General features: G+C 38.7%; 1 protein-coding gene across 1 annotated transcript; it reads right to left on the bottom strand.

Moving 5' to 3' along the window:
- LOC129240843 (gustatory receptor for sugar taste 64e-like) lies at window positions 1–26,178 on the bottom strand. The gene is made up of 10 exons (XM_054876869.1): window positions 26,078–26,178; window positions 25,904–25,980; window positions 19,973–20,047; window positions 18,296–18,487; window positions 15,645–15,839; window positions 15,275–15,549; window positions 14,899–15,053; window positions 10,987–11,149; window positions 5,646–5,735; window positions 1–119 (listed from the first exon to the last, which is right to left on the bottom strand). The coding sequence occupies exons 1-10, from the start codon at window positions 26,176–26,178 to the stop codon at window positions 36–38; spliced, it is 1,407 nt and encodes a 468-aa protein (XP_054732844.1). The 3' UTR covers window positions 1–35.
- Window positions 26,179–26,470: the final 292 nt, after the last annotated feature.

Consider the following 26,470-nt stretch of genomic DNA (forward strand, 5'->3'; position numbering starts at 1 on the left):
TTATAATATTATGCCAAGACGCACGATGCAGAAATTCAGTTCTCGTAACAATCGCCCACTTTGTCTTCCTTATTAAATTGCAGTAAAACCAATTCGTAGGTGACAATGCTGCCTGCTACCTGCCAAAAATGAGAACCAAGTAATAAAGTTAGACAACGTAAATCAGTACAAGTGAAAATAATGAAAACCTGTAAGAGTAAAAGTATTCGTTCACATGAAACTAAACGTAAAAAAATCCGATTTCTCTTCTACAAAGGATGTTCGATTTATTCTTAAATTTAAGTAGAAAATATTACTAGGATAAAATTTTAATATGCGATATTAAATTTTATGACCCTGCCATACTTTTTCAGGACTTCTGCAACACTTTAGACAGTCCGTAGGGCAGTAATTCATAAATTTTTCAAGATCTATGTTTGCTAGTTAGATAAATATCAGCCGAGACTTCTTATGGGGTTAGGGGTAGTCAGAATAGTCAGTAATTTAAGCGATATCCGAAACAGAATTTGCATCGAGTTGTCACCGTTGATTAAAGCTGTATTTATCATTATACACCATAAACTAAGCAACAATTAAAACAATGAAATTCTCCCGGTGAATCTGCTCCAAAGAAGGCGGGGGCAGTCCCATCGGCCGGAAAGGTCATGGCGACGATTGTTTGGGATGCGAATGGCGTCATCCTAATGGATCTTTTACAAAAAGGAAGAACGATCACTGGACAATACTACAGTGAGTTATTGGACCGTTTTCACAAAAAATTGAAGGAGACACGGCCGCATTTGTTCATTTGGCGAACAAGACGGTGCTGCTTCACCACGATAACGCACCAGCACATTCATCCGGAATTGTCACCGCCAAACTGCAAGAATTACGTTCTGCCCATCTGGCTCCATGTGACTTTTTCTTGTTCCCTAACATGAAGAAATGGGTCGCGGGAAAAAAATTTAGTTCAAACGAGGAAGTCATCGCCAAGTCAGAGACGTATTTTGGAGAGTTCGACAATTCCTTCTTTTTGGAGAGGTTAAAAATGACCGTAGCGTTGGGGAAGTGTATCTTTCTAAAGGGGGACTATGTGAAAAATAAATTTTTTGTTTTTTGAAAAATTATGTTTTCGTTTCTAACACGGTTATTTATTGAACCCCCCTCGTATGTCGATTATCTGTATAAAAGTTAATTATTGTTAGTTGGTTTTAGTCAAAAGTTGCGCCAGTTGATAAAAAGCATCAATACAATTTTAACCACTTAAGTATTGCTGCTTGATACAGTAGTGATTTTACATTTTTTTACTACGGGTTTCCTACTTTTAATTATTAAAAAGAAACACTTTGTATAGAGACTATTCTACAAATTATTTTAAAAAGGAATAAGACTGAATAGACTTATCAGGTAGCCCGAAATATCGATTAAAAACACTAACTGTTTAGTGCTTGGGTTTAGATTACATTCAATTAGATTTGTGAGGGGTTGGGCAGATCCAAGCATTCAGTTAGGATAGATATGTATTATATGGACAGTAAGACGGAAATTTATCCATACCTAGTACATCGCATTGATTCTAGAAAACGTCGGGCAGCTAAAAACAAAATGCTCTGCAGTGTCTTCATTCTCGCCATAATTTCTATGGTAGCCCAATGCTGACCCACCAGTACTCTCAGGTCTTTCCTATTAAGTTTTGGGGGAAAGGTTACTCATTTTTTGGTTTGGTTTTTGGTTCTTTCACAAAGCACTTGGCTACTTTGCAGGAGCCCAACTTAGACCAACGTCTTCTATGGGTAGACCTCACGAAGTCGTCAATCCATAGTTGCATTGATGCAGAAGTTACATCTAGAAAGGGTTCAGTGCCCAGTGGTATGCTTGCAGACCTTTCATTGGCCAATTTATCAGCCAACTCGTTCCCTGTAATACCACAATGTCCAGGCACCCAAATAAGACTAACCTTGTTGTGTTTTGCAACACTGTGCAGTTTTGTCTTACACTCACCGACTAATTTCGAAAACAGCGTGGGTTAGGAAGGGGTTTATAGCCTGGCGTAGATGGCATAGACTTCCGTTGAAAATGCCGTAGCCATCTGTCCAGTAGCGTAGGAGTTCTTAGTGTCTTCATCTAAGTATCAGCCAGATCGGCTACCATCACTGTTTTCAGATCCGCCGATATAGAAAGTGCTCTAAAATCCCGTTAGTGGTTTTTCTGAACTTAACCATTGATCCCTATCTGGGATCAAAACATCATACTTCCAACCAAAACTAACGTAAGGCACCAGTTTGTCCGCTGATATAGAGAACAGTTTGCACTGCTCCGACAACTGGTGGCATATCTGACAGTGGCCAGTGTTTTCTTCGTTTCCTCAGACTCCCTTTAACTTCAGCCAGTACGCCGTCTTCATTCCTTCCTTTCGAATTTAAAGATCTAGAGCTTGTAAGTTCAGGATGGCATTAAGGGCATCGCCAGATGTCGTAATCATAGCACCTTTGTGATAGCCAAGCGCACACTTCTATGTAGTGTGATTAGGGGTTTTACTCTAAAATTAACCAGCCTGCCACCAAACTACATAGGCGTAAGTAATAATGGGCCTAATCAGGCTGATGTAGAACCAGTGTGGGATCGCCGATCTTTGACCACATGTTTTGCTAAAAATTCTCTTACACTTCCAGCAGACTTTTAGTATTCGATCTTATTATCTACATAGTAGCCGCTACCAAAAAAAATTGAATAACTTTTTTTCTTTTTAAGTTATCTGTTCCATTTTTGTTTTAATTTGCAGATTGATCTTTAAAATTTATTAAAATGGATAACTGGGACACGCAAACAAGAATTTGGATAGTCCGCCGCTATCACGCACTGGAGTCCGTAGTTTTGGTACAGAGAGAGTACAGGCGGATGTTTGGCGGCGATCCCCCGAGCAGATGGACCATAATGAGACTGGTGAATAATTTTCCTGAGCAAAGAACAGTCGCAAGAAGGCCTTATCATCGAAACCCACCAGTTCGGACGGAGGAAACGATCGCTGCTGTAGCTGCAGCTATACAAAGCAATCCAAGGGTTTCAACAAGAAGCTTATCTGCTCAACTTGGTGTCAGCCGACAGTCTCTGCAAACAATAATGCACAAAGATTTAGACTTATTTCCCTACAAAATTCAAATGGTTAACAAACTGAATGCAGCAGACTTGCCGATTCGCTAGGAATTTTGCCAGAAGATCTTGCAAATGGTGGAAGAAGACCAAAACATGTTAAACTGCCTTTTAATGTCTGATGAGGCCCATTTCGATTTAAACGGCAATGTGAAAAAACAAAATTGTCGAATATGGAGTACTTCTAACCCACAGATACTCTACGAGACGGAATTGCATCCTCTTCGCGTGACAGTGTGATGTGCGGTTTCTTCACGCTGTATTGTCGGGCCTTATTTTTTTGAAGAAAATGGTCACACCGTTACGGTTACTGGAGACCGTTATTTAAAATGCTGAAATAATTTTTCTATCCAGAACTACGCCGAAAGAGAATTCCTTTCAACTCTGTGTGGTTTCAACAAGATGGGGCAACGTCTCACATAGCCCAGACTGTTATGACAGAGTTGCGACGAAAATTTCCCAATAAACTGATTTCAAGAAACTCCGAATTTCTTTGGCCCCCCAGATCGCCTGACCTTACTGCACCTGACTTTTTCTTGTGGGGTTTATGTAAACAAGAAGTTTATAAAACAAAGCCAACAAATTGCGGCTATTCCTGTCGCAACTCTCAAAGCAGCAATGAACAACTTTTTACTAAGATGCCGCACTTGTGTCAACGAGCATGGGGGGCATTTAAATTCAATTATTTTTAAAACTAGTTAAGCTACATTTAATAAAATTTAATGACCTTCAACTTGAAAAAAAAAATAAATGAATTCCATACACTAAAAAAAAAGTTATTTGAGTTTCTTAATGTAGCAAAATTCATCAGCCACCCTGTATTTGATTTTAGAAGACAGTTGTAGTGTTACTCCTTTCAAAATGGGTGAAATGTACCATTATACTTTCTATAGGATTCACCGGATCATGCAATTCGCACCAATGGTCAATCTTGTTTAGGGCTGCCTGCATTTTGTAGCATAAAGCTACTAGTGATCGTCCTCAGATTAGTATTAGTATGCACACATCGTCCACAAAAGCTTGTATGTATCCAATTTCGTGCGGATCATTAAGAAGAGAGTCCACAACAAAGGACCAAAGTAGAGGAGAAAGTGCACCGCCTTGTAGGCAACCTTTCTTACTACTTTCCCGGTAGCCCTGTATATGGGTACATGGCAAGATTAAAACTATGTATTTGGAATAATCGCAAACCAAGTATCAGCTATCCACCAATCTGCGAGTCAACGTTTCGCTAGTCGCGCTGAGATGAGGTACGAGAAATTGGAACTAAATAAGTTTCGTTAACTTTATAGCGCCCTCTGTTTCTTTAAATAAGAGATGTTAGAGAGTCAGATATTAATGAGAGTCGGAGAGTAGTAAACTTATCAGAATGTCAATTAAAATATTGTAAAATATTCAAGTACAATGATTAATGAAGCTTGAGAGTCGTTAACGATAGTCCTATCACGGTAGGAACCGGTCTTTCAAAAGACGCGCCAAGATGTTGTTTTAAAATACGTGTAAGACATGTACACATTTAGACTCTTTCAGGTTTCACTATTTTTATTCAAAACGCAGCTCTCAACAATTATATATGAAAAACGGCATCATTTAAATATCCACCATGAGCAGATCTACTGGTAAAATCTGCCAACGATTCATGAATGCCTAATTTTTGAGAACATCGAGATTTTGATATTGAAGGTTGGCCAGAAATACTCTGCGCTACGGCAGCAACTATCTTCTCAGCAGAACGTTCAGTTGTAGGTCTGACGGTCTTTTTTCTATACCCAACAGAACCAGTTTCTTGAAATTTGTTCATCAATATTTGAATTGTTGACTGAATCGAACGATTATTTCCACAAAAAAAAAATTACGAGTTATGCCACCTAATGTTCTTACGATCGACCATTTTCATAAGTTTCAATAATTTTAACGAAGTTTTTTATCTTGTAAAAATGTGTATCTGCCTACTTTACAAATATCAAACAGGATAAGTATAAAACAAAAGTACCGTCTTGGAGTTATCCACTACTGATATTTAGGCGTCACTTTTGTAAAACCCTGTACAACTGATTCTGGCCCATTGCTGATACGAGGACGATCTATTGTATTCTGTTAACGAAAGTAGAGGAGAGACTTAAAGAGCCACCGAAGTGAAGTAGATATGTTCTTATTTTCTCTGCATTTGTACCGCTCAGATAAGGGAACTTATTTTACCTCAAAATTTAATTTCTCAAGGTTTTGAATAAATTTATGAGTAAATGCTGCTTCATGTTTATGGCAAAGCTTTTAAGGTATTTGGAATGGCTGTCTAAAGATTTGACATTTTCCACAGGTATTTGAAGAGAAAACGACACCTACAAAAAAAACAAAAACAAAACCTATATACATACATTCCTTATTTGTACTTTTCCACAGTTTAATAACTTATTGAACTACCCTAGGGCATTGCAAGCTGATTTGGCGTTCAATACATACACGCATGCATTAACACACGAGTAGTACATATTTCTGCGCGCCAAGCCACAACTTACCGAGAGCACGAGACCACGAGTTAAATGAAAAAATTTCATGCCAGACAATGCAACCAGATCTGTGGTTACTTCCTCCGAGAAACGCTTAAGCTATGCGCACATGAGTGTGTTTCGGAATGCAATTTGTGAAAAATGTAGAAAAGGAAAATAAAAGAAGAAAATTAAAGCTCATTCAATTTGTATGTACCTACATACATATGTACATATATTTGTTGAAGTTCAGTATTAGCATTTTAAATTGCAACCACATAAAAAGTTTTACATCTACTATAAAAATAATTTATTTTATAATTTAACAATGCTGACGATAAAAAGTTTATTCTGCATGCACTACTACATAATATTTTTTTACAATTTCTGAAAAAAAAAATTAATGTACCACATTTCCATAAGTAAGGTAAAAAGTACAAAATAGTTCTTGCTATGCTCATCGAATTATTATACATTTAATGACTTAAAATTAGCTGCTTTCGATTCACCAACCACGTAGGAAGTAGTGTATAAAATAAAAAAATCACATGAATCCAACTATGCATATTACTTGATCGCGTCGTAGGACGGTCAAAGGACAAGTGTCCGCTCTTTACCAGATGTTGCTCAAACAGTTATGAAATTCCATTGCTCTTTAAAGCATTCTGTCTCAAAGTATGCAAAATGTAATAAATATTATCCCCTTTTTTATTTAGAAGCAGTGGCCTAAGAATGTTGCTTGTAAGCTATGCGGCTAAAAACAAAGCTAAACTCTTGTTACTTTCACATACAAATTTTTCGCCTAACGAGCAGAGAAGTGGTGAATGTAAAGCAGCAAACATAAAAAATGTATGAGATATAAAATGAAAAACTTTGGCCGCATATAAAAGACTTTAGTTAATATGAAAAAATGGTATACTAGATTTTTCATTAAGTTTTGCGGTTCGATAAGAAAAACACAATTTTATGGTTTGAAATAGTCTTTATTATACAGCTCCCTGAACATCAAGACACTTGTTCCAACGAGATTCCAATTTATGAATTCCTTTCCTGAAGTGAGAATCTGGAAGGCCTGCAAAATACGCCTTCACAGCTGTGATGACCTCATCAGGTATGCAAACAGATGGGCGTCGCTAGGGGTCAAATCTGGTGAAGCTGGTGGATGCTCCAATAATTCGAACTTTAACTCATGAATCTCAGCTATTTTGGTTTTTTTTTCGAATGAGGAGTTTAAAATACCTAATACAACATCAAAGCTGCCATCCTTCTCGTTTGGAACGGTCGTCCACTCTGGAACCGCTTGCGCATTACTTCATTACATCCTCATTACAAAGGTCTATGCCTAAGTGCCTGCATCCAGAGAAGGAGAATTCTTTCTGCGAAACCACTGATGATATCCCACTTTTCTTCGCTACTTAGCATCTTGTCGATTATATTTGCAGTGGTTATGTGACCGACTGCATTCTTCGGCGTTCGACGTTCTTGTTCCCAACGCATGTATTGGAAGAATGTGTGCTCAGCGTCATCTTCGACGGCATCCCCATATACATATGCATGTGGGGTGTTCACTTTTCCGTATTTTGAACAGGTATTTCTGGAAATACCCGTACCCCGAAAGCGTTTGGGTGATTTAAAAATTAGCTTCACCGAAGTTCTTGCTGTTCCATGTAGCGACGTCTTTTATGAGTTTAGCCGTCCATCTGCCGCGTTTTTGTCAATCCAGCAATCTTGCCATAGTCTCAGCGTTTCATTTCTTATTTCGCGCTGCAGGTTTGCTAGCCCTTTCTTCCATTCCCTGTTTCTTTAATGCCCATAACTTTGTGCGGTAGGCGAGCACAACTCTCAGGGCTGCCGTTCGTTGTACCGCTGCTAAGAGCTTTGAGAAGGAACGGCAATACGAGTGATATCGAAATTTCTACATTTCCTATTAGTTCACTAGCTCGGTGCTTATGAATTTTCCTACAAGGGCAGAGCCGCAAAAGGATAAGCCCGGATATTTGCTCCTCCGAACCAACTAAAACCATGCAATTTTGCAAAAGAATAGTGCTACTTGGAGCATGTTGGATTTCATCTATTTCAATTCGATATGTATCGCTAGCAATTTTGAATTATAGGCTCGCGAAGCATAAACCTCTCATTTTTAGGGTGGGTCTTGACGGCTCCGGCAGCAGATAAAAATACGGTTGGAAGTTTGTCATTGATAGTCGGCTATTTAATATCCACAGTGGGCCAACCACGTGCGTTGAGTTTAACAAAACGCACCAGTCATTTCTTTCTAGTACTAACCGGCGCCAGTTGAAATACCAAGTGAAGCCAAGTTCTTCTCCACGGTAATTTTGCGCTTGAATATATTTTCCGTGATTGTGTTCATTCGAATGCGTTGGTTTGTCTATTTCTCTTGAAAGGTTCGCAGTAATTTTTTTCCATTTTAGTAGCAGCGCTGATATTTTTGTGGGAAAAATATTTAAGAACTATTCAGACTTCGTCCAAGATTTTGTGAATTTTTTTCTGCTTTACAAAGAAAAGTAAGAATAAACAAGACTGAGCTAAAATAGAAACGACCGGAGCTTTATTCTGATAACTTCGAGTTTATTTATTCAAAATAGTCCTCTATGGCCTCGATATACTGTTTTACGCGAAAAGCTTTTCGAAAAAGTATTTCATGTCATTAACCGGAATGTCCTCCAGGATGGCCTCTATGGACGCAGAACGTTTTTCTTTCATGGCCAAATGAAATTTTCCGAATAGGTAGAAGTCCCATGGAGCCATATCAGGCGAAGACGGTGAGTGATTGAAGGTTAAAATGCGATTTCTAGTAAAAAAATCAGTCACAGGAGTGGATCGATGAGATGGTGCATTAACGTGTATTATCATGCAGCTTCCTCCTTCGAGGTATTCACGGCGAATTCGACGAATGCGATGCAACAAACGGTTCAAAACGCCAAAATAGTCCAGATGATAGAAAGTACGTGCGGTGGCATACGACCCGAAGTTCGTCTCAACAATCATAAACCACGCAGGAGGCTCAATAATCGTGTGGGGCTGCTTTTCAAGGAACGGCATTCGGCCAATTCATCGTATCGAAGGTAATATGGATGCGGTCAACTACGTTCAGATACATCACAATGTAATGCTGCCTTATGTAGCAGAGATTTTACTGGTGATTTGGGAATTTCAGTAAGACAATAATTCGAACGCGCCAATTATTTTTTTTTACTTTACACTTCTCGTGTGGCAAAACAGTTCTTCGAAGATAACTTGATAACTATTCGGGATTGGGCATCTTTGTGTGCCAACTTAAGTCCAATAGAGCATCTTTGGAACGACCAAAAAAAAATGCACTTAATACGCAGGATATCACAAAATTTGGATCAGCTATTTGAAAAAGTCAGAGAACTGCATGTATTGCCATCACAGTAACGTCATTCTGCACTAACTTACCATTGATCTTGAAGTTCAGTCTATTACTTCTCAAAGCGCTATCAGGTTGAAGGAGGTTGGCGTTTAAGGGGGGGGGGGGGGGGGGGGGGGGGGTAAGGGATAAAAATCGATTTTTTTTTTTTGCATGTTATTGTAGTAAAACATTTCAAAAATACCGTGTTAAAATTTTAAGTCAATCCGAGCAAAACTTTTTAAGTTATAGAGCATAAAGCCGAGCCGCCTCAAACATCAGCCGAGACGCAGCAGACTTTAAACGCGGTTTTCTCGAACCTTTTTTTTTAAAGTGCGTAGTCATTGGCATTTGAAAACTACTCAACCGATCCTTTTGAAATTTTGCACACATATTTACATATAAAAAACCTCCCCCCAACGTTTTTTTTTCGCCATTTTTTTTTATATTAAGGTGGTTTTACACCTACAAAATGGCGGCATTTTTTCGTCAAAAATCACTTTTTACTTCAAACGACTACCAAATGGCTGAAAATGAAAATAAATCGTCAAAATAAACGTTGGGGGGAAGTTTAACTCAAACTTTAACTAAATTATTCGATTTTTTTGATTTCGGATGATTCTACGCTGAGATATGCTGACTACTGCAAAATGTATTTTTGAAAAGACGTCTACGTAAATGAGGTCTCATTCGCTCATTTTGCAATATTTTTACATGAAAATTTTATCAAATATTCTTGAAATGTTACTTTATAATATGCAACAACTTTTAGTAAACTGACTTGAACCGTTTCGCTACAATAAATTCATAAAAAAAGTGTTTTTTTTTAGCGTTTATCCCTTACCCCCCCCCTTAAAGGCAATCTCCTGTCGGACATAATGGCATTTTGAAGCAGATTTGTCCTTCCTTCTCTGTACTTCGTACAGATCCGTACAGATCTGACCATCCGCATTTTGAGGCTTGTGCTAAGACGTTTTGGATTTTAAGGAGGGTTGAATCTGCACGGACATATGTAGGTACTTCTGTTTTCACCAACCGAACCTAAATAGGATCTGGAGTTGAAGCGCGGGTTTTCTCTGAATCAGCCAGTGTTTCAGTTTCTTTAAACTGCCGAAAACTAGTAGTGTCACACAAAGGTCTTCGCGATCCTAATTCTATGGGATCGCCGTTGGGAGGGAGACATAAATCCACGCTGCAGCTCTGTTCTGGTCAACTCCTGTAAGGAGGAGATCAAACTTCTCGAACATGCAGGAAACATTTATCTCATACATAGGAACATAGAAAGAAATGAAATTGCTGATCAGCATGCCAAGAAGGAATCGACAGAGCCGGTTTCAGTTGTCCCCGTCGCAGATATTGGTGTCACCTTGAACGGTGTTAAAGGAAAACTGCACAATTTATTTCTTAAAAAAGCGCCAGACAGGTGGAGTGTTATTGTATCATATGCTCTCTTAAAAACACTTTGGCTTCAATACGAACGAAGTAAGACTCCCAAAGTGCTGGGGATCCCTCGTCTTTCAATTTCCAAACGCACAGCGGTGTTCACTGGTCACCATCACATCCCCATTACAGAAGCTGTAGGGAGGGTCACCAATACTATTATGGAATGGTCTCTGTGGCTTTAAAAACTCTCCTTGAGCCTTGGTGTAAGATAAAATTTATTTAATGTAGGGTCTGAGATTTTTCGATTACCAAGAAACCGCAAAACCTTACAATTAGTATAACCTAAAAACTTTCAAAGCGAGTGTATGAAAAAGCCAAATATAAAATAAGTACCCCTGCATACGCAAATTAAAGTGCAAGAAAGCTTAAGCATGAACAGAATATGAGAATAGAATTTATATGTATGTATGTATGTACGCATAATGAAAATAACATTTACCGCTATTTTCGAGGCTATTTTTGTCACATCACATGCACTTTGAACTTTTCTTTTAAATCTAATAGGAATAAATATTAACGAAGCAAGAGCTCACTCACCTCAGGACACCAGAATTCGCTGGGCACACCACGAAATACTATCAGCGGACGCCGCGATTCATCATGGATTTCGGCGCTGTACAGCGATAACATTAAGGTGCGCATCAATAAGAAGCCCAGCGAGAACCAAAAGTACGCGGTATGTGAATAAGACGGTTTCTTCCTAAATAAAAAAATCGAAGAGGTTGAAAATGAAATCTTTCAGAATATTGAATAGAATGAAAGTGAAAGTTGTGCATATAAAACTTTGAACTCGTTGCGCATACTGAAGGCTGGATATTCAAACTAAAGGGTGGTTAAGTTTTAAGGGCCGGTGTTGATTTTGAATAAAATACAATTTTTTTAGGAAATTATTATCACTTCTCTTTATTATGATAATATTGGTATGACTCAATTACGTGTAGAATACAATATCTTCCAAATGGCCGCCACGGTCTCGGCACACCTCCATCCGATGGCCCAAATTTTCGATGACGCTGAGGCATAATTGAGGTTCTATGCCGTTAATGTGCCGAATTATCTTATCCTTTAGCTCTTGAATTGTTGCTGACTTAGATTTCTTACACCTCCCAGAATTCTTCGTAATACCTTTCCGTTCTATTTAAATAAGTTCAATACAAAATTTGCTTGCAATGCTCCTATTGAAAGAGCTCATCGTGAGTTTAATGAGACCTCCAATTCTAATTTGCTACATTTCTCAGTTTCTAAAAAATAATTTTCTGTACTATTGAATTATACATTTTAATTAGTTAGATGTAAGTTTGCAATTGAATTATGTATATATTTTCATTGCTCCTCAGTTACAGTAGTCAGTCTGACATTTTATTTTCTTGGCTTCTTAGATAAGGTTAAGTTGAAGCGGTTGTCTTTTGGGACACACTCAGGCTCTTAGCCCATTGTGATGCCGCGTGGGGAGCTTTACCTATCTCTCCTAAAACCAGTGTGTGCTTTTCCAAAATTTTAGAATATCTCCGATTTCTGCAGAACTGAGACATTCCAATTCGTTAAAAAATTTGTCTACGTAGAATTGTAGAGCAACACTATGGTACAGAAGATGACTCTTCCTCATCTAGACAACTTCTACAGAAGTCATGTGCTTACACACCCATCCTTGATGCAGAGGTTCTGGGCGTTTATCCTTGGGAGTCGGCCACAGTTAACGGGCAATTTTGCAAGTGGTTTCATTACGCCACCTTTCGTTCACTGTTCTTACGATTTCCTCAAACGTAAGTAGCTTACATGTTTGTAAGGACATGTCTATGACATGTCTGTGAACTCAATTTAGTACCGAGTCTCGCTAGTTCATCGGCTCTGCAGTTACCCTCAATGTCGCGATGTCCAAAAATCCATGTTGCTTTTAGATAAAATGATTCAGCCATCTCGTTGCATGGCTACCTTAAAGATTGTCGTTTGTTTTGTGAAGGATTTCATCATCGCCTGGCTATCAGTAAAAATGTAGACATCATTTCCAGATATCGCATCACACCGTACCAGTGTCACGAGTTTCATTATTATTATCAGTTCAGCTTGAAAGACGATTCAGAAGTCGGGAAGCCGAAAACTGAAAGAGATCCCCATATGTTCGGAATATACACCTCCGCCCACCCTGGCCTCGATCTTTGAGCCATCTGTGTATGCATGGATGGGCTCGCCTTGTCTTGCATCGCCCCGTTCCCACTATTCCCTTGAGGGCAGGAGAGTGGTGAATGTTTTAATGGCAAGTGTAGGCGGGAAGCCGAAAACTGAAGGAGATCCCCAGATGTTCGGAGTATACACCTCCGCCCACCCTGGTCTCGATCTTTGAGCCATCTGTGTATGCATGGATGGGCTCGCCCTGCCCTCTCATTATTCCCTTGAGGATAGGCGAGTGGTGAATGTTGTAATGGCAAGTGTAGGCGGGAGTGCATGTCCACCAGTTTAGGAAGCTCCAAAGTGCATCCCCGCGAGAAGGATACCAACTTGATGAGGTTATTGGCTTCTTGAAATAAATAAAAAAAACCTGCTGATGAAAATCATTAAGTGGCTAATATCTAGGCCTACTACATCAGCAGGAATATCAAGAAAATGGAAGCTAAGATGCCCGCGAGAGAAGGACAACTAAGAAGAAAGTGCTGAGATAACTCCACCTCATCCTCCATACAACTGACGCAAAAAGAGCTCGAAGTAATGTCGACTCTCGAAGTATACATAAAACATGCACCCACGAATTTCGAGTGCTGTGACTTTTTTGACCTAAGCATATCTGTCAACCACCTCATGTGGACAGAAGGATCTCGCGATCTTACTAGTTTGTAGACTTGTGCCTTGTTCACTGAATTTACGCGAATCCCACCTTACCAGTGGTAGACAAGAGCAAGTCAAAGAAATCCCAATTCTCCCGTTTTGTGGGAAAACGAATTTACAGGTCCGCTCTCTAGCTAACTCATCCGACCCGCAATTGCCTGCAATATCCAGATGAGCCTAAAATTAAGTGGTCGAAGGCGAACGAAAAAAAACCAAGCATTCTCCGACCAGTTTCGAGCGTAATATCATCGAGCCCAGGGTCTTAATTTGTGCTTGGAGCTGATATTTACTACCTGTATATATTTGGATGTATTCTTGTTGATGGTGAACTAATCCATGGAAAACGTGCGCTCTGTAAAGTAACAGGTGGCGCTAAAGTAATCCTCCTATCAGAAAATGCTATAAATTTTGCGATTGGCCCCTAATGTCAGTTCTGTTTTGATATTTGTGTAGTAAACACATGCGAAATACACGTTAATAAACAATGTTACGCTACACTGCTCCAGAACGCGGAATATTGCTGACTATTTATTTGACCAATAATCGGTCGGTGACTTTGGCACAACGTGAATTTCGTCGCAGATTTCCTCGCCATCCAACGCCTACTGGTGAAACACTGCGACGTTTAGCCGCTCGCCTCGAAGGGACTGGCACAACACGAGATGCTGCCAGGCGTGGCAGACCCCGGAGTAACCATTCTGCAGAGAATATTGCTGCTGTAGCCGAGAATGTCATGGAAGCGCCGTCGATATCGACCAGACGACGTGCCACGCAAATGGGAATCAGTCGACGGTCTTTACAGCGAATTTTGGTAAAAGATTTGACGATGTTTCTGTACAAAGTCCAGACGGTGCATCAGCTGTTATCTGCTGACCGCCAATCGCGTCTAACATACGCTCGAGGCATCTTTAATCACAACCTAGAGGAAGATGATTTTTCATCAAAAATAATCATGAGTGATGAGGCCCATTTTCATCTTAGCGGGTACGTAAATAAGCAAAATTTACGCTTCTGGGGCACTGAAAATCCACGAAGAGCCATTACACCCACTCAAAGTCACTGTATGGTGTGCTGTTTTCGCTGGAGGAGTCATCGGACCTTTTTTCTTCGAAGACGTCGCGGGCCAAACGGTTACTGTGAATGGTGAGCGCTACAGAGCAATGATCAACGAGTTCTTTTTGCCGCAACTTGAAGAATTGGGATTGGAAAACATGTGGTTCCAACAGGACAGTGCAACGGCACACACTGCACGTGCCACAACCGATATGCTGAAGGATGCATTTCCCGGGCGCCTAATCTCCCGTTTTGGCGATTTGCACTGGCCAGCAAGATCGCCTGATTTGACCGCTCCAGACTTCTTTTTGTGAGGCTTTTTGAAGTCGCGGGTTTATGTCAACAAGCCTCAGACTCTTGCAGCTCATATTCTCGACTTGATGTAAAAAAAATTAAAAGACCTAATAAAAATAATCCACAAAAAGAATCAAAGTTTTTTATTTTTTTTTTTAAATTACAGCCAAAAAACATCGCAAGGTTATTTTTGCGCCACCTTGTACAATCACCCCAATAATATCTCTCACTAAATCTGCATAACAAAGCATTTAATTAGATTTAAATAACATTAGTACTCACTGTAGACTCTTAAGAATTTTACCGCAAATGAAAAACAGATTGTTGGAGAAACAAAGCAGTGTTATAACGGAAATGGTGTCATCAGTCGCTTCACATAATTTACACAAATTGCGATAATTTATGCGATTCTCTATCCAGAATTTTTCCGTGGTTGGCTGCGAAAAAACATTACAAACCCTTGTTAGCATACAATTATTATTATAAACTATGCAAGCAGAAAAGTGGAATAAAAATCTAAACAGCAAGCGGAAAATGTGAAAAATTACAATATCATTATAATCAAAGCTAAAAAAAAATGTTTATCCGCTCTTCAACATCATCATAATAATGGCGGGAGTAAAGAATTGTAACCCATGGCTGACAATTGACACCTCACCCGCTTGGCTACGCGCAGCATATGTTCGTTGAGTTGTCGAAAGCGTGCCGAAAGCGCCACGCTCACAGCCATCACGAATATGTCATTAAAATTCCATGCGAATGTCGATAAGATATTCAACACTTTGCCTAAGATGCCCGCCAGATTGGTGTATTCAAAAAAATAGAAATATTGCGACCAATTCGAGTGGAGAAAGCTCTGAATGGGATGTCCCGGTATTGCTGGGCACGCATTCACATAGTAGATAATGCCCAACATGCTAAGCAAATGTTCCACTGCGCCGCAGAAGTTGAATAAAAGCAAAAAAATAACCGAATCAATAAGGTGGCACCTTAATGGCAGATCATTCCACATAACACAACATACTCACCCACGGAGCACATGGTTGCCACAAGTGTTATCATTTTTATTCTCTGTGCCAGCGCTGCTCTCTGTATTTGCGTCTTCAACGGCGGCAGCTTTGACTCAATGCCCTCCCATTGCAGCATTAGCGCTGGCCATTTGCGTGCCAATTGAAAAAATCCCAAAGCAATGAGAAATATCGATACATAAAATACGATGGCTTCTGCAATTGAAAAAAGATATGTTATGGGAAAAAGAAGATTTTATATCGGGTGTTTTTTTAGACACACGAGAACTATTCATATTAATAACTATGGTTTGACCGTTGAGAATGGCAATTTGTATTGACATTTCTGTTCAGTTCTACGGCGGCCGCCATTTGTGGAACAACATCAAGACGAACACCAAAAATAGGAGGAGGAGCTCTGCCAAACACCCAAAAAGAGTGTACGCGCCAATTATAGGTAATAATAAGGTTTGGCAAGTCATCATGATTCGTTTAACGTCAAAACAACGCTTCCAAATTATGGAAATTTACTTAAAAAAAATCAGTTCTCGAAGTTCATAGAGGACTTCCTCCAATTTACGGTCAACATAAGCGGCCAAGTGAGCAAGCAATTCTTACAGTGTTTAAACGTTTTCGCACGTCTCACTTCAAAACCATCAACAAGAAAAAGAAATGTGCGTACTGAGGAGAATATTGCTGCTGTAGCGCGAAGTGTTGAAGAAGACGCCGAAATGGCGATTTGTCATCCATGTCAACTTATTGGCTTTTGTCCTTCGTCTATGTAAAAAATTTTACGTAAGGATCTTGGCTTATATATATATATATATTATATATATATTGGGTGTTTGTTAGTACATATATATATATTGGAGTTCCTCTTCCTCTTTGTGGTGCGCGTTTTGCTATTGTTCCACAAATGGAGCGACCTACAGTTTCAAGCCGACTCCGAGGGGAAGATATTTTTTTTGGGAGGAGCTTTTTCATGGCAGAAATACCATACACTCGGAGGCTTGCTTTTACCTGTCGAGGAGCAACTGCTATTAGATAAAAACTGTTTCTTCATTTTGGTCTTTCACCGAGGTTCGAACCTACGTTCTCTCTGAAAACCGAATGGTAGTCACGCACCAACCCATTCCGCTACGGCAACCACGGATTTCGACCAATAAAATACAGCTTGTGCAAGAATGCTAAATGACCATCGTTTGCGCCACATTTTTGCTGGTTGGGCTCATTTGAAACTGGCTGAAGATGAACATTTTTATTGAAGTGTTCACTGATGAATCTCCTTTCAGGTTAAATGGCTACGTTAATAAGCAAACTTGTCACATATAAGTAGTCTCCATTACATCCATTAAAATTGACTGACCCGTTGGCGGTGTCATCGGTCCGCATTTCTTTTGAATGAATGGCGTTCCGTTCTCATCCGAGGCTTTGTTCGTATTTTCATTGGAGAGGATTTGTACGTGGCAGGTCCCAAACCCAGCGCGCAACCAGCTATACTGGGCTGGTTCACCTTCACGCGTCACTTGAAGTGTTGGAGAGAAAGATTCTGCGGAAGATCTTTGGATTTTTGCACGTCGGCGAGGTCGAATGTCGCAGATCCATGGCAACGTAGACATAAGGCAGGGAATGAAGATCCAACGGCTACGTTGGCTGGGTCATGTCATCCGAGTGTGTACAAACGCTCAGCCTCTGGAAGTATTCGATGCGATACCAGCTGGTGGTAGCAGAGAAATAAGAAGGGAGACGTTGAAAAATTGGCAGGAAAAGGACTTGACTTCACTTGATGTTCGCAACTGGCACCGGTTAGCTAAAGAAAGAAACGGCTGGCGTGCCTTGTTAAACTCGGCCAAAATCACTAAAGCAGTTATCGTGGCGCTTAACAATCGATTTAATGCAAAATCAATTTGTTGAAAACTTTCTGTTTATTCCTGTTACTGTTAATTGGCTCTCTCGTTCGTGCAACTTAATGTCCCTTCACTACTTTTTATGAAGCTATGCTGAGTCATTGGTTTATGCGGATAAGCCAGCAACTCTTGAAGCACTTGAAACCACCATTGAAGACCAGATTTATTGGAAAAAACTAGTCAAAAATTACACTGTTCGAATGGACCAGGTAACTCGTTGCAAGGGCGAACATATACCGGATGTCATATTCAAATAATAAATGCCATGAAGTTATCTACCAAATTATAATAAAAAAAAATTCATTCTCCCAATATTTCTCTTTTGTATTATCATTACGGCGGCCGCCGTAGCCGAATGGGTTGGTGCGTGATTACCATTCGGAATTCACAGAGAGGTCGTTGGATCGAATCTCGGTGAAAGCAAAATTAATAAAAACATTTTTCTAATAGAGGTCGCCCCTCGGCAGGCAATGGCAAACCTCCGAGTATATTTCTGCCATGAAAAAGCTTCTCATAAAAATATCTGCCGTTCGGAGTCGGCTTGAAACTGTAGGTCCCTCCATTTGTGGAACAACATCGAGACGCACACCACAAATAGGAGGAGGAGCTCGGCCAAACACCTAAAAGAAGTGTACGCGCCAATTATTTTTTTTTTTATTATAATTTTAAGTTCTCAAGTTCTTAAAAAACACCCGACACATAAGAACATTAAGATTGAGAATTTTAAGATTCAAAATAAGATTTAACAATTATTTTCCAACTTACCAACTGTGTCGAAACTAAATTTTTCGTGAAATGCAAAAGTGATCGTACACAAACTGGCTGGACCTAGGCAAGCGATGACCAACAAGGCGTACCAGGTGCGCACACATTTCCAGGAAAAATAAATTTCTGATGCCGTCTTCGAGAGTACACCACAAACCGGCATCAACGCAAATAACTGTGCCAGCACCAAAACTATGTACGGAGGGTACGTAAATATGAGGGAAGGAAAATTATTTGAGTAGAGGCTAAAGAAAATCTTAAACATACTTTAAGGGTTTTCAATATTAACTACCTCTAAGGTTGCACATAAAATATACATTTACTAATTTTTTAATGAGAACTTTTATGCATGGCAAAGGGTAATCAATTTAGAGGTATCGGATTTATATTAAACGAAAGTTCAAATTGATTGGGAAATATTTATTATTTTAGAACCATTCATGACATTTATTTTTTTTTGTTATTCCTTTCAAATGTCCCGACTCGCTGGAGTATCTCCTGAATAACTTTAGTAATGCCTCAATTGAAGCAGGTTTATCGACTTTGTTACGACAAAAGACCAACACTCCAAGTTTCAAGTGTGAAAAGGAAATCTTGGAGTGAGATTACCACTTTTTTGGGATGTTCGCGGTGCGCAGTCGCAAGTCCGATTAGTGTTTTCAAAAATAAAAAATAAAAAATCGGAAAAACGTTTTGAATGGGCTCTTCGATACCAACATTTTACAAAGATTGGTCGAATGCTCTGTGGTCTGATAAACCGAACTTGGAGGGAGACTTAGCTTACATCATATTACAATATCAACAACCATAGCTTCTTACTCTAGTCCAAATCTTATAAAACGATTTTTTTCCTTTCCTAAAGGTATTTGGAACACCTGCTGTGACGTTCGTGAGTCGATGGGTTGGCGAGGAATACCATCCAGATTGCGTGGTACCATGCGGGAGGCGGCATTATGATCTGGCGTCGTATGACTGCTGATGGTGTTGGCAAAATGTTCGTTTGGGAGGGTCCGATTATTATTGAACAAAAGTACACCATTAATTCGTATTTGGTACATTCTCTCGGAAGCTGTATTTTGTGTTTACTCTAAGAAAAGAAATTATGCCAAGGCTTTGGAATTTAGTATTGTTGTTTACTTACTGGTGATCAGGCACTTTTTCCAATAGAGTTTCTTTGACAGATCACGCGCAACTGCTGTTAAACTAAGTACTTAATTTTTCTCAGAACTAATTTGGAAAGACTTACGCCTCAATAACGTGTATACATCGTGGAATTGTATTACGAAAATCGTCAATTACTAAAGTAATGAGTAACGAGAAACGACCGAAGTCCTCCAGCAAGTCATTCAAAATTGGTGCTTACAGATGGCCCAATTACGGTGCAGTTTCGGCCAACATTTGAAAGGGGTTATGGATTTTCTTTAAAAAATAAATGTCATCAATTGTGCTACACAAAAATAATAAAAATTGCCCAGTCAATTTGAATTTTCGTTGTTTTATTTCAATTTAGAATCCGATACCTCTAAATTGATCACCCTTTATATATTGATATAAAAACGACTGCTTCAACCCCATTACATGACAATTGTGGTAAAATGTCTCTCAATTAGTATTTTTTCTCAATTGATTTACTTGTCATGCTTAATCAAATTTGTTTATCCTTTTACAAAAACTTACCGGGCCCAATAGCCTCCAAAAAACTGCCAGAGTGTTCGTAATCTTGTTTTGTGCCGCGTCTAAAAATATTACGCACTGCAAATATAAACAAACATTCAACGCAACATCTACATAAGCGAGCATAAACGTTGCGGCCAACAGAACAAAGTTTTCAGACACAAAGGAAAGCATGACATGAAAATATTTCAGCCAACTTATTATAAGTGCACATACATATGTATGAATATGCAAATATGTATACGTATGTGTGTAAAAATAGAAATAGGACTGTACGTTTTTCTGCACGCCTTCAGCTGTATATATAAGTACCCCACCTTGCAAGCGGGGGCAGGTAATTTAGTCGTACAAATATAAATGCGCTCGCATAAATGTATTTTGCATATGTATATATATGTGCATATACAATATATGTATATCTTAGAACAAACTACAATGAACACAAAAGTTACAAAAAAGACAAAAGAAATAAAAACAAATTTGAATAAATCCGCTCTTATAATTTGATAACTAATTCAACTTATGGAAGGAAAAAATAATAACTGAGCGAGTGAGTGGGAATTTTAACAAGGCTCATATAAAAATATAACGAATAAAAAGGCAGACACAAGGTCATCGAAAAAATTTACTTTGTACAAATGATTGCATATTTTTGCATGACTTTTAAGCATAAAGATATCAACATCTTTTTTCGGCAATTTTGTTATTTATAATAAAAGCAATTGTGCTGTTTTGTCAAGAGATTATTCATCTTGTTTTGGTGCTAAATAGGAATTTCAATTTGTGGCTCTTAGTGAGGTTGATGCTCTGCAGTCACTGTTAAAGATCAAATTCAATGCTATAGGGGAGGATGGCATTTTTCTAAAATTTATTAAAGTCGTAAAGGCATTTTGTTATAGACCAATTGACGCATATAATAAATTAGTGCTTTACAAGCTCGTGTTTTCCAGCAATGGGAAAAAAGCTATTGTGCTGCCAGTGGCAAAAAAGTGGCAGGTGAATGTAAGCCTATAAGTAACATCAACCTTTTCTAAAGCATGCGAAAATTCAACGCTGGCACAAATTTTTATATTTATAGATCCAAACCGCGGCCGCGGTAGCTGAATGAGTAGTGCGTGACTACCATACGGGAATGCGTAGGTTCGAATCTCTGTGTATGAAACAGCAAAATTATAGAAAAAGTTGTTTCTAATGGTGGCTGCCCCTTTGCAGGCAATGGCAAAACTCCGAGTGGATTTTTGCCATGAAAAGCTCCTCATAAAAACCATTTGGCGGTCGAAGTCGGCTTGAAACTGTAAGTCCCTCCATTTGTGGAAAAACTTCAAGACGCACGCCACAAATAGGAGGAGGAGGTCGGACAAACACTTAACAGAAGTGTACGCGCCGGTAATATATTTTTTTATTTTACATAATTTTTTATATTACAGAATAACAGCCCATTGCTCGAGCGCAACTTCACACGTCTTTGTTTACTTGGTTTCTCTAAGGCGTTTGATTCAGTGGACCTCAATCGGCTTTTTTCACACTAAAATACTTCATATTTTAGTTTGAAAGACAATTCGGCGAAGTTTATAGCTAGCTATCTTGTGGATAGGGCGCACACAGTAAAAATCAAGTAAATCAATATCCCAGCCCAAGGCGGTACAACAGATGATCCCCAAGAAACCGTCTTCGGTCCACTTTTATTTAGTCACTTTCTTAGTGATGTTTTTTCTGTGCGTCAGTATGTCAATATTCACGCGTTTCCAGATAGCATACGAGGTATGTTCAAAAAATAAGGTGAATTTTCATTTCTCTCACAAACTATTTATTTATTCATCAATTTTTATTTTGTATCCTTCAAAGTAGCCCCCCTCTTATATAATACACTTGTGCCAGTGTTTTTTTCCATTCCTCGAAGCAGTTCTGATATGCACTTTTTGGTATATCCTGAGCTCTCTCAGCGATTCGGTTTTTATCTCCCAAATCGTCGCAAGGCGCCGTCCTTTCATGGGTCTCTTCAATCTTGTGAACAGGAAAAAGTCGCAGGGGCCAAATGTGGTGAATACGGTGGCTGAGGCATGATAACGGTGCTGTTTTTGGCCAAATAATCTCTCACAACAAAGATGAGTGAACAGGTGATGCAAAAACCATAAATTTTTTTAACACAATCCGGGCGTTTTTCTCGTATTGCTTCACGCAAACGACATATAACTTCAAGAAAAGACTCTTTATTTACAGTACAACCTTGTGGTAAGAACTCCTGATGCACTATGCCATGGTAATCGAAGAAAACAGTGAGCAAAACGTTGACATTTGACATTTGACCGAGCTTGGCGTGATTGGTTTGGTCTTGGTTCTCCTGGACTCTTCCATTGGAGCGATTGTGCTTTGGTTTCGATGTTATAACCATATACACATGATTCGTCACGCAAATCTGGATTATTGTTGACATTATTCAACCATTCCTGAGCGATGCTCATGCGACGTTGTTTTAGTCGAAATTCAGCAATTTTGGAAAGCACTTCGTTGCAACACGTTTCATGCCAAAAATTTCCGAAAATATTGCATGGTGCAAGCCAACCGATATGCCGACATCTTCAGCAACTTCTCTAATTGTGATTTAATGATTCTTTATAACAATTTTCCTCACTTTCTCAACATTTTCATCGGTTGTTGTTGTGCTAGGGCGTTGCTGTCCGTCGTCACTCACGTCTCCTCGACCTTCTGTGAAAAGTTTGTATCACTTGTAAACCTCTTTTCGACTCAGCGTATGCCACCGTCAACATTTCTAGAGTTTTTGAGCACTTAATTCCATTTTTTACACAAAATTTGATGCAACTTCTTTGATCCATTTTTTCGATAGCAGAAAATCGCCAACACGCTAAACACTTGTCTTATTTATGCCTCTCACAAACAAACTAATCATTCTATATTGCTAAAACCGTGAAAGTATCTTCGAGAAGAGAGTACCAACATAAAAAAATAATAATCGAAAGTCGAATGAACGTAGCCCACGAAATTTGAAAATTCACATTATTTTTTTAAAACAAGTCGAACAATTGAACTTTTCCAGTCGTATTGGTATCGTAGAGGATTTGCATGTGTTTCAAAATAAACTCTGATTTTTCTGCTTTCTCTGCTTGGGGTATTGAAAATTATTTACGTTTAATTACGTCTAATCCATTTGGTCGAGCTCTTCCTCCTATTTGTGGCGTACGTCTTGATGTTTTTTATGAGCAGCTTTTTCCTCCTTGCCATACCTATATTTAATAAAGCAGTAGTTGTTGGCAATATTCCTAAGCTGTAGATTGGGATTAGTTCACATAATTTTGTGGATAATGTAAAAAATTCAGGATTCAAATAATATTATGTGTCTGCCGGCAGAGTAGACATGTTTGTAGTAGCTGTAGTTTAATCCGTATTTTGTTTAATCCACTGGGAGTAAAGCAAAATCGACATAAACTTTAATTTAATTACTTGAAATACTGTGGATAAAAAACCTTGCTATTTTCCTGTTAATATTTTTTTTAGTTTGTTTACATGCCAAAAATGACAACACGAGCAACGGGCCTTAAAGAAATTGCTCCATTTCCGCAAACGCTTTCAATACAAAGTAAGTAGGTCACTTTGTACTGCTCTCAATGCGTGATTAGCGAAATTTGAGAGTCGCCTAGAATCACAAAAGCTGAGCACAAGCGCTTAGCTGAGCAGCTAAGTGAGTTGGCAGCAGAAGTTATATTATAAACTTGAAGTCGGCAGTTAAGCACATGGAAGAGCGAGCGAAAAAAAAAACGGAATCGGAATGTGCTAATGTACAATAGATAAATTGTGCAGCGAGGTACATGCACTTACTGAACAATTAAATATGTTTGTAAGAGAACAACCTAATATCATCGGATGTCATTGGATTGCCTAAAAGAAAAGAAAAGAAGACAACATTCTCAATGATTTCTCCCAGCGTTTGGCACTTTCAAGTGAAAGCGGCTATGCGTTCTGCTTTCCGTTTACGACCAAATCGTAAAAAGTCACTGCTGTTGTAATCAAATTGAGCTCTGCTATAGATCCCTATCAACTGCTGAAAGCTGTAGTAAAATACTGCAATGATAAGAGACGGGCGCTTTCTCTTAGTGATGCGGTCTCAGTATCGAAGAGAACCTATTTATACACGAGTACCTTAAGAGAGTGAACTAATGCATTGTGCTATGCAGTATAAGTGCTGATTTACCCACGAAGACATATGGAAGGGCGACACTGGAAATTCTCTTTTCATGTTTCATTCGCGTTCACACGGGCAAAATTGTTTTCGGCAACATTTTGACGTTTACTAATTCAGCATCTTCTAGTTCGGATATATTCTACAACCCGCTAACATGTAAAGCGGAGAACGTTCATCAACAGTTGCTTAAATATTTCAATGAAGAATGCAAACTGGTTAAATAATAATTAATTTGTTGTTTTTTATTTACAAACATATATGTATGTATATAAAAATTTTTGTAATTTTTTAAATTAAATATATTTCATATACAAATAATTAACTTAAAATTGATAACTTGAGTTTCTAGAAATGGTAGAAAAAAAAGAATTCAACATAAACATGCTCCATAAGCTTTTTAAATTATATCAACTTTACTAACAAAAATAATCCTGCATTTCCCAAGCAGCATTCTGATGTTTGTCATCGTTGATTTTTTCCGTTTGATTGAAAACCAGCACAGAACTCACAACTTTCTCCCACAAAAGAAGAATACCCAATGAAACAAATGTCAAAAATTGGCTTAAGATTAGAAATACGAATAAGAGGCGCAAAGCGTGTCGTCAATACGGGCGACAAAATCCCCCTCTCTTCCGCGTCCGTCCTTCTCCCACGAACAACATGTTTCTCTTCGAAATGCTTCCCTGTGTAAATGGGCACTAAGAAGAAAAAAATTCTAATGTAAGTTGTCTCTTTTCGCGGGCAAGTTTTTGTCAGAGCTTTTTGCCGCCGATATTGCTTAATGAAGTAAATGTATCATATGCTGAATTAGTATATTGCAGTATCGATAATAATTCCAAGTATAAACTGCAAATTGCTTTAAATTGTATTTTCATGTGCAAACTCCTTATGTAGAAGACAAATAAATAAGCTTACTTATTTATTTAAGCAACTGATATCAGTAAGATCATGGAGACATCATAGCCTAATTGTGCCAAAAACCAACTTCTTAATCTCCTTTAGGCTTTTTATAACTAACGCTGTCAGAGTCTGATAATTTTGCATCCTTCAGTCAATAAGTCCAAGCGTCATGGCCCCAGAAGGGTGCCCAAACTGCCTAACAACTGTGCACCGCTTACTCTCTCCAGCGATGAGGTTCAGATAGGCAACAGTAAAGCAACAACTTCAAAAGACATGGCTCCGACAGACTTAACATCACAAAGGTCTTCAACCTGTACATAGCCACTCTCATAATTCCTAACAAGTGGTCCCACTATTGAAACCTTGAAAGCCAGCCAACTAACTGTCCAAGGCGTGCTGCAGGATGGTGTCCCTTCACCATTACTTTTCAACTTCAACACCTCGAAATGTACCCCAACCACCAGAGACAGCTTCACTGGTCCCCTTTGCGGACAATTGTTCGATAATGGCGTCCGGCAATGACATCGATGACTTGTGTTCCAAAATGAACGTTTATCTTGCCAGTCTTTCTCGCTTTTCACTGGGAGAAATCGCAAGTATATCAGTTATCTTTCAGATAGAAGTTAAAGCAACCTACATACATATACATATATATTTATGAATATTAGAAAATAACTGCGAAATATAGCAGAAATAGGAAAATGGAAATATCTACATGCTTTTTGAATATCAGTTTTGCTTAAATTTATAAACAAATTCATTCGCTGGGAATTTATTCAATCACATGCATGCATACATAGTATATATGTACATACATACTCTACGAATATATTTACCTTGCAACATACGCCGGTGTTGTTTGCGTTCTTTTGGCATTTTCAATGTAGCACTTCTCGGCTTAGACTGAATTATTCTGCAATAGTGAATTCGTATTATTTATTAGTTACATAAATTTTAGAAATTTTATTTAGAAATACAATTCAAATAAAAACACTCAAATATTTACTTACTCACTGCCCACTTTCCGTCCACGCTGCCACAATTTAATGTGCTGCAAACGCAACTCTTGACGTTGCAACCAATTTTTAGTAATATTTGCTGCAACTTTCATAGCAATTTAATTCTTTTATTTTAATATATTAAATTGAGGAGTATGCAGATTGTTTATTGTATTTACAGTTAATGGTTTTTGATTATCTAACCTTGTTGACACGCGCCTGCAGATATGCAACGATTTCAAGCTGAATTTCATTTGCAACTAAATGCGCTAGTTTGCATTTTATAGGTGTATGCGTATAAATTAACACATGTCTGGCACACGAGAGTATGTACAGTGGCGGTAAAAAATAGTAGTGCCTTCAACAGTATTCAACAATATACAAATTGTTTAGACATTTCTTAAT

The sequence above is a fragment of the Anastrepha obliqua genome, chromosome 3 (genome assembly GCF_027943255.1).
Source record: "Anastrepha obliqua isolate idAnaObli1 chromosome 3, idAnaObli1_1.0, whole genome shotgun sequence".
Lineage (NCBI taxonomy): Eukaryota > Metazoa > Arthropoda > Insecta > Diptera > Tephritidae > Anastrepha > Anastrepha obliqua.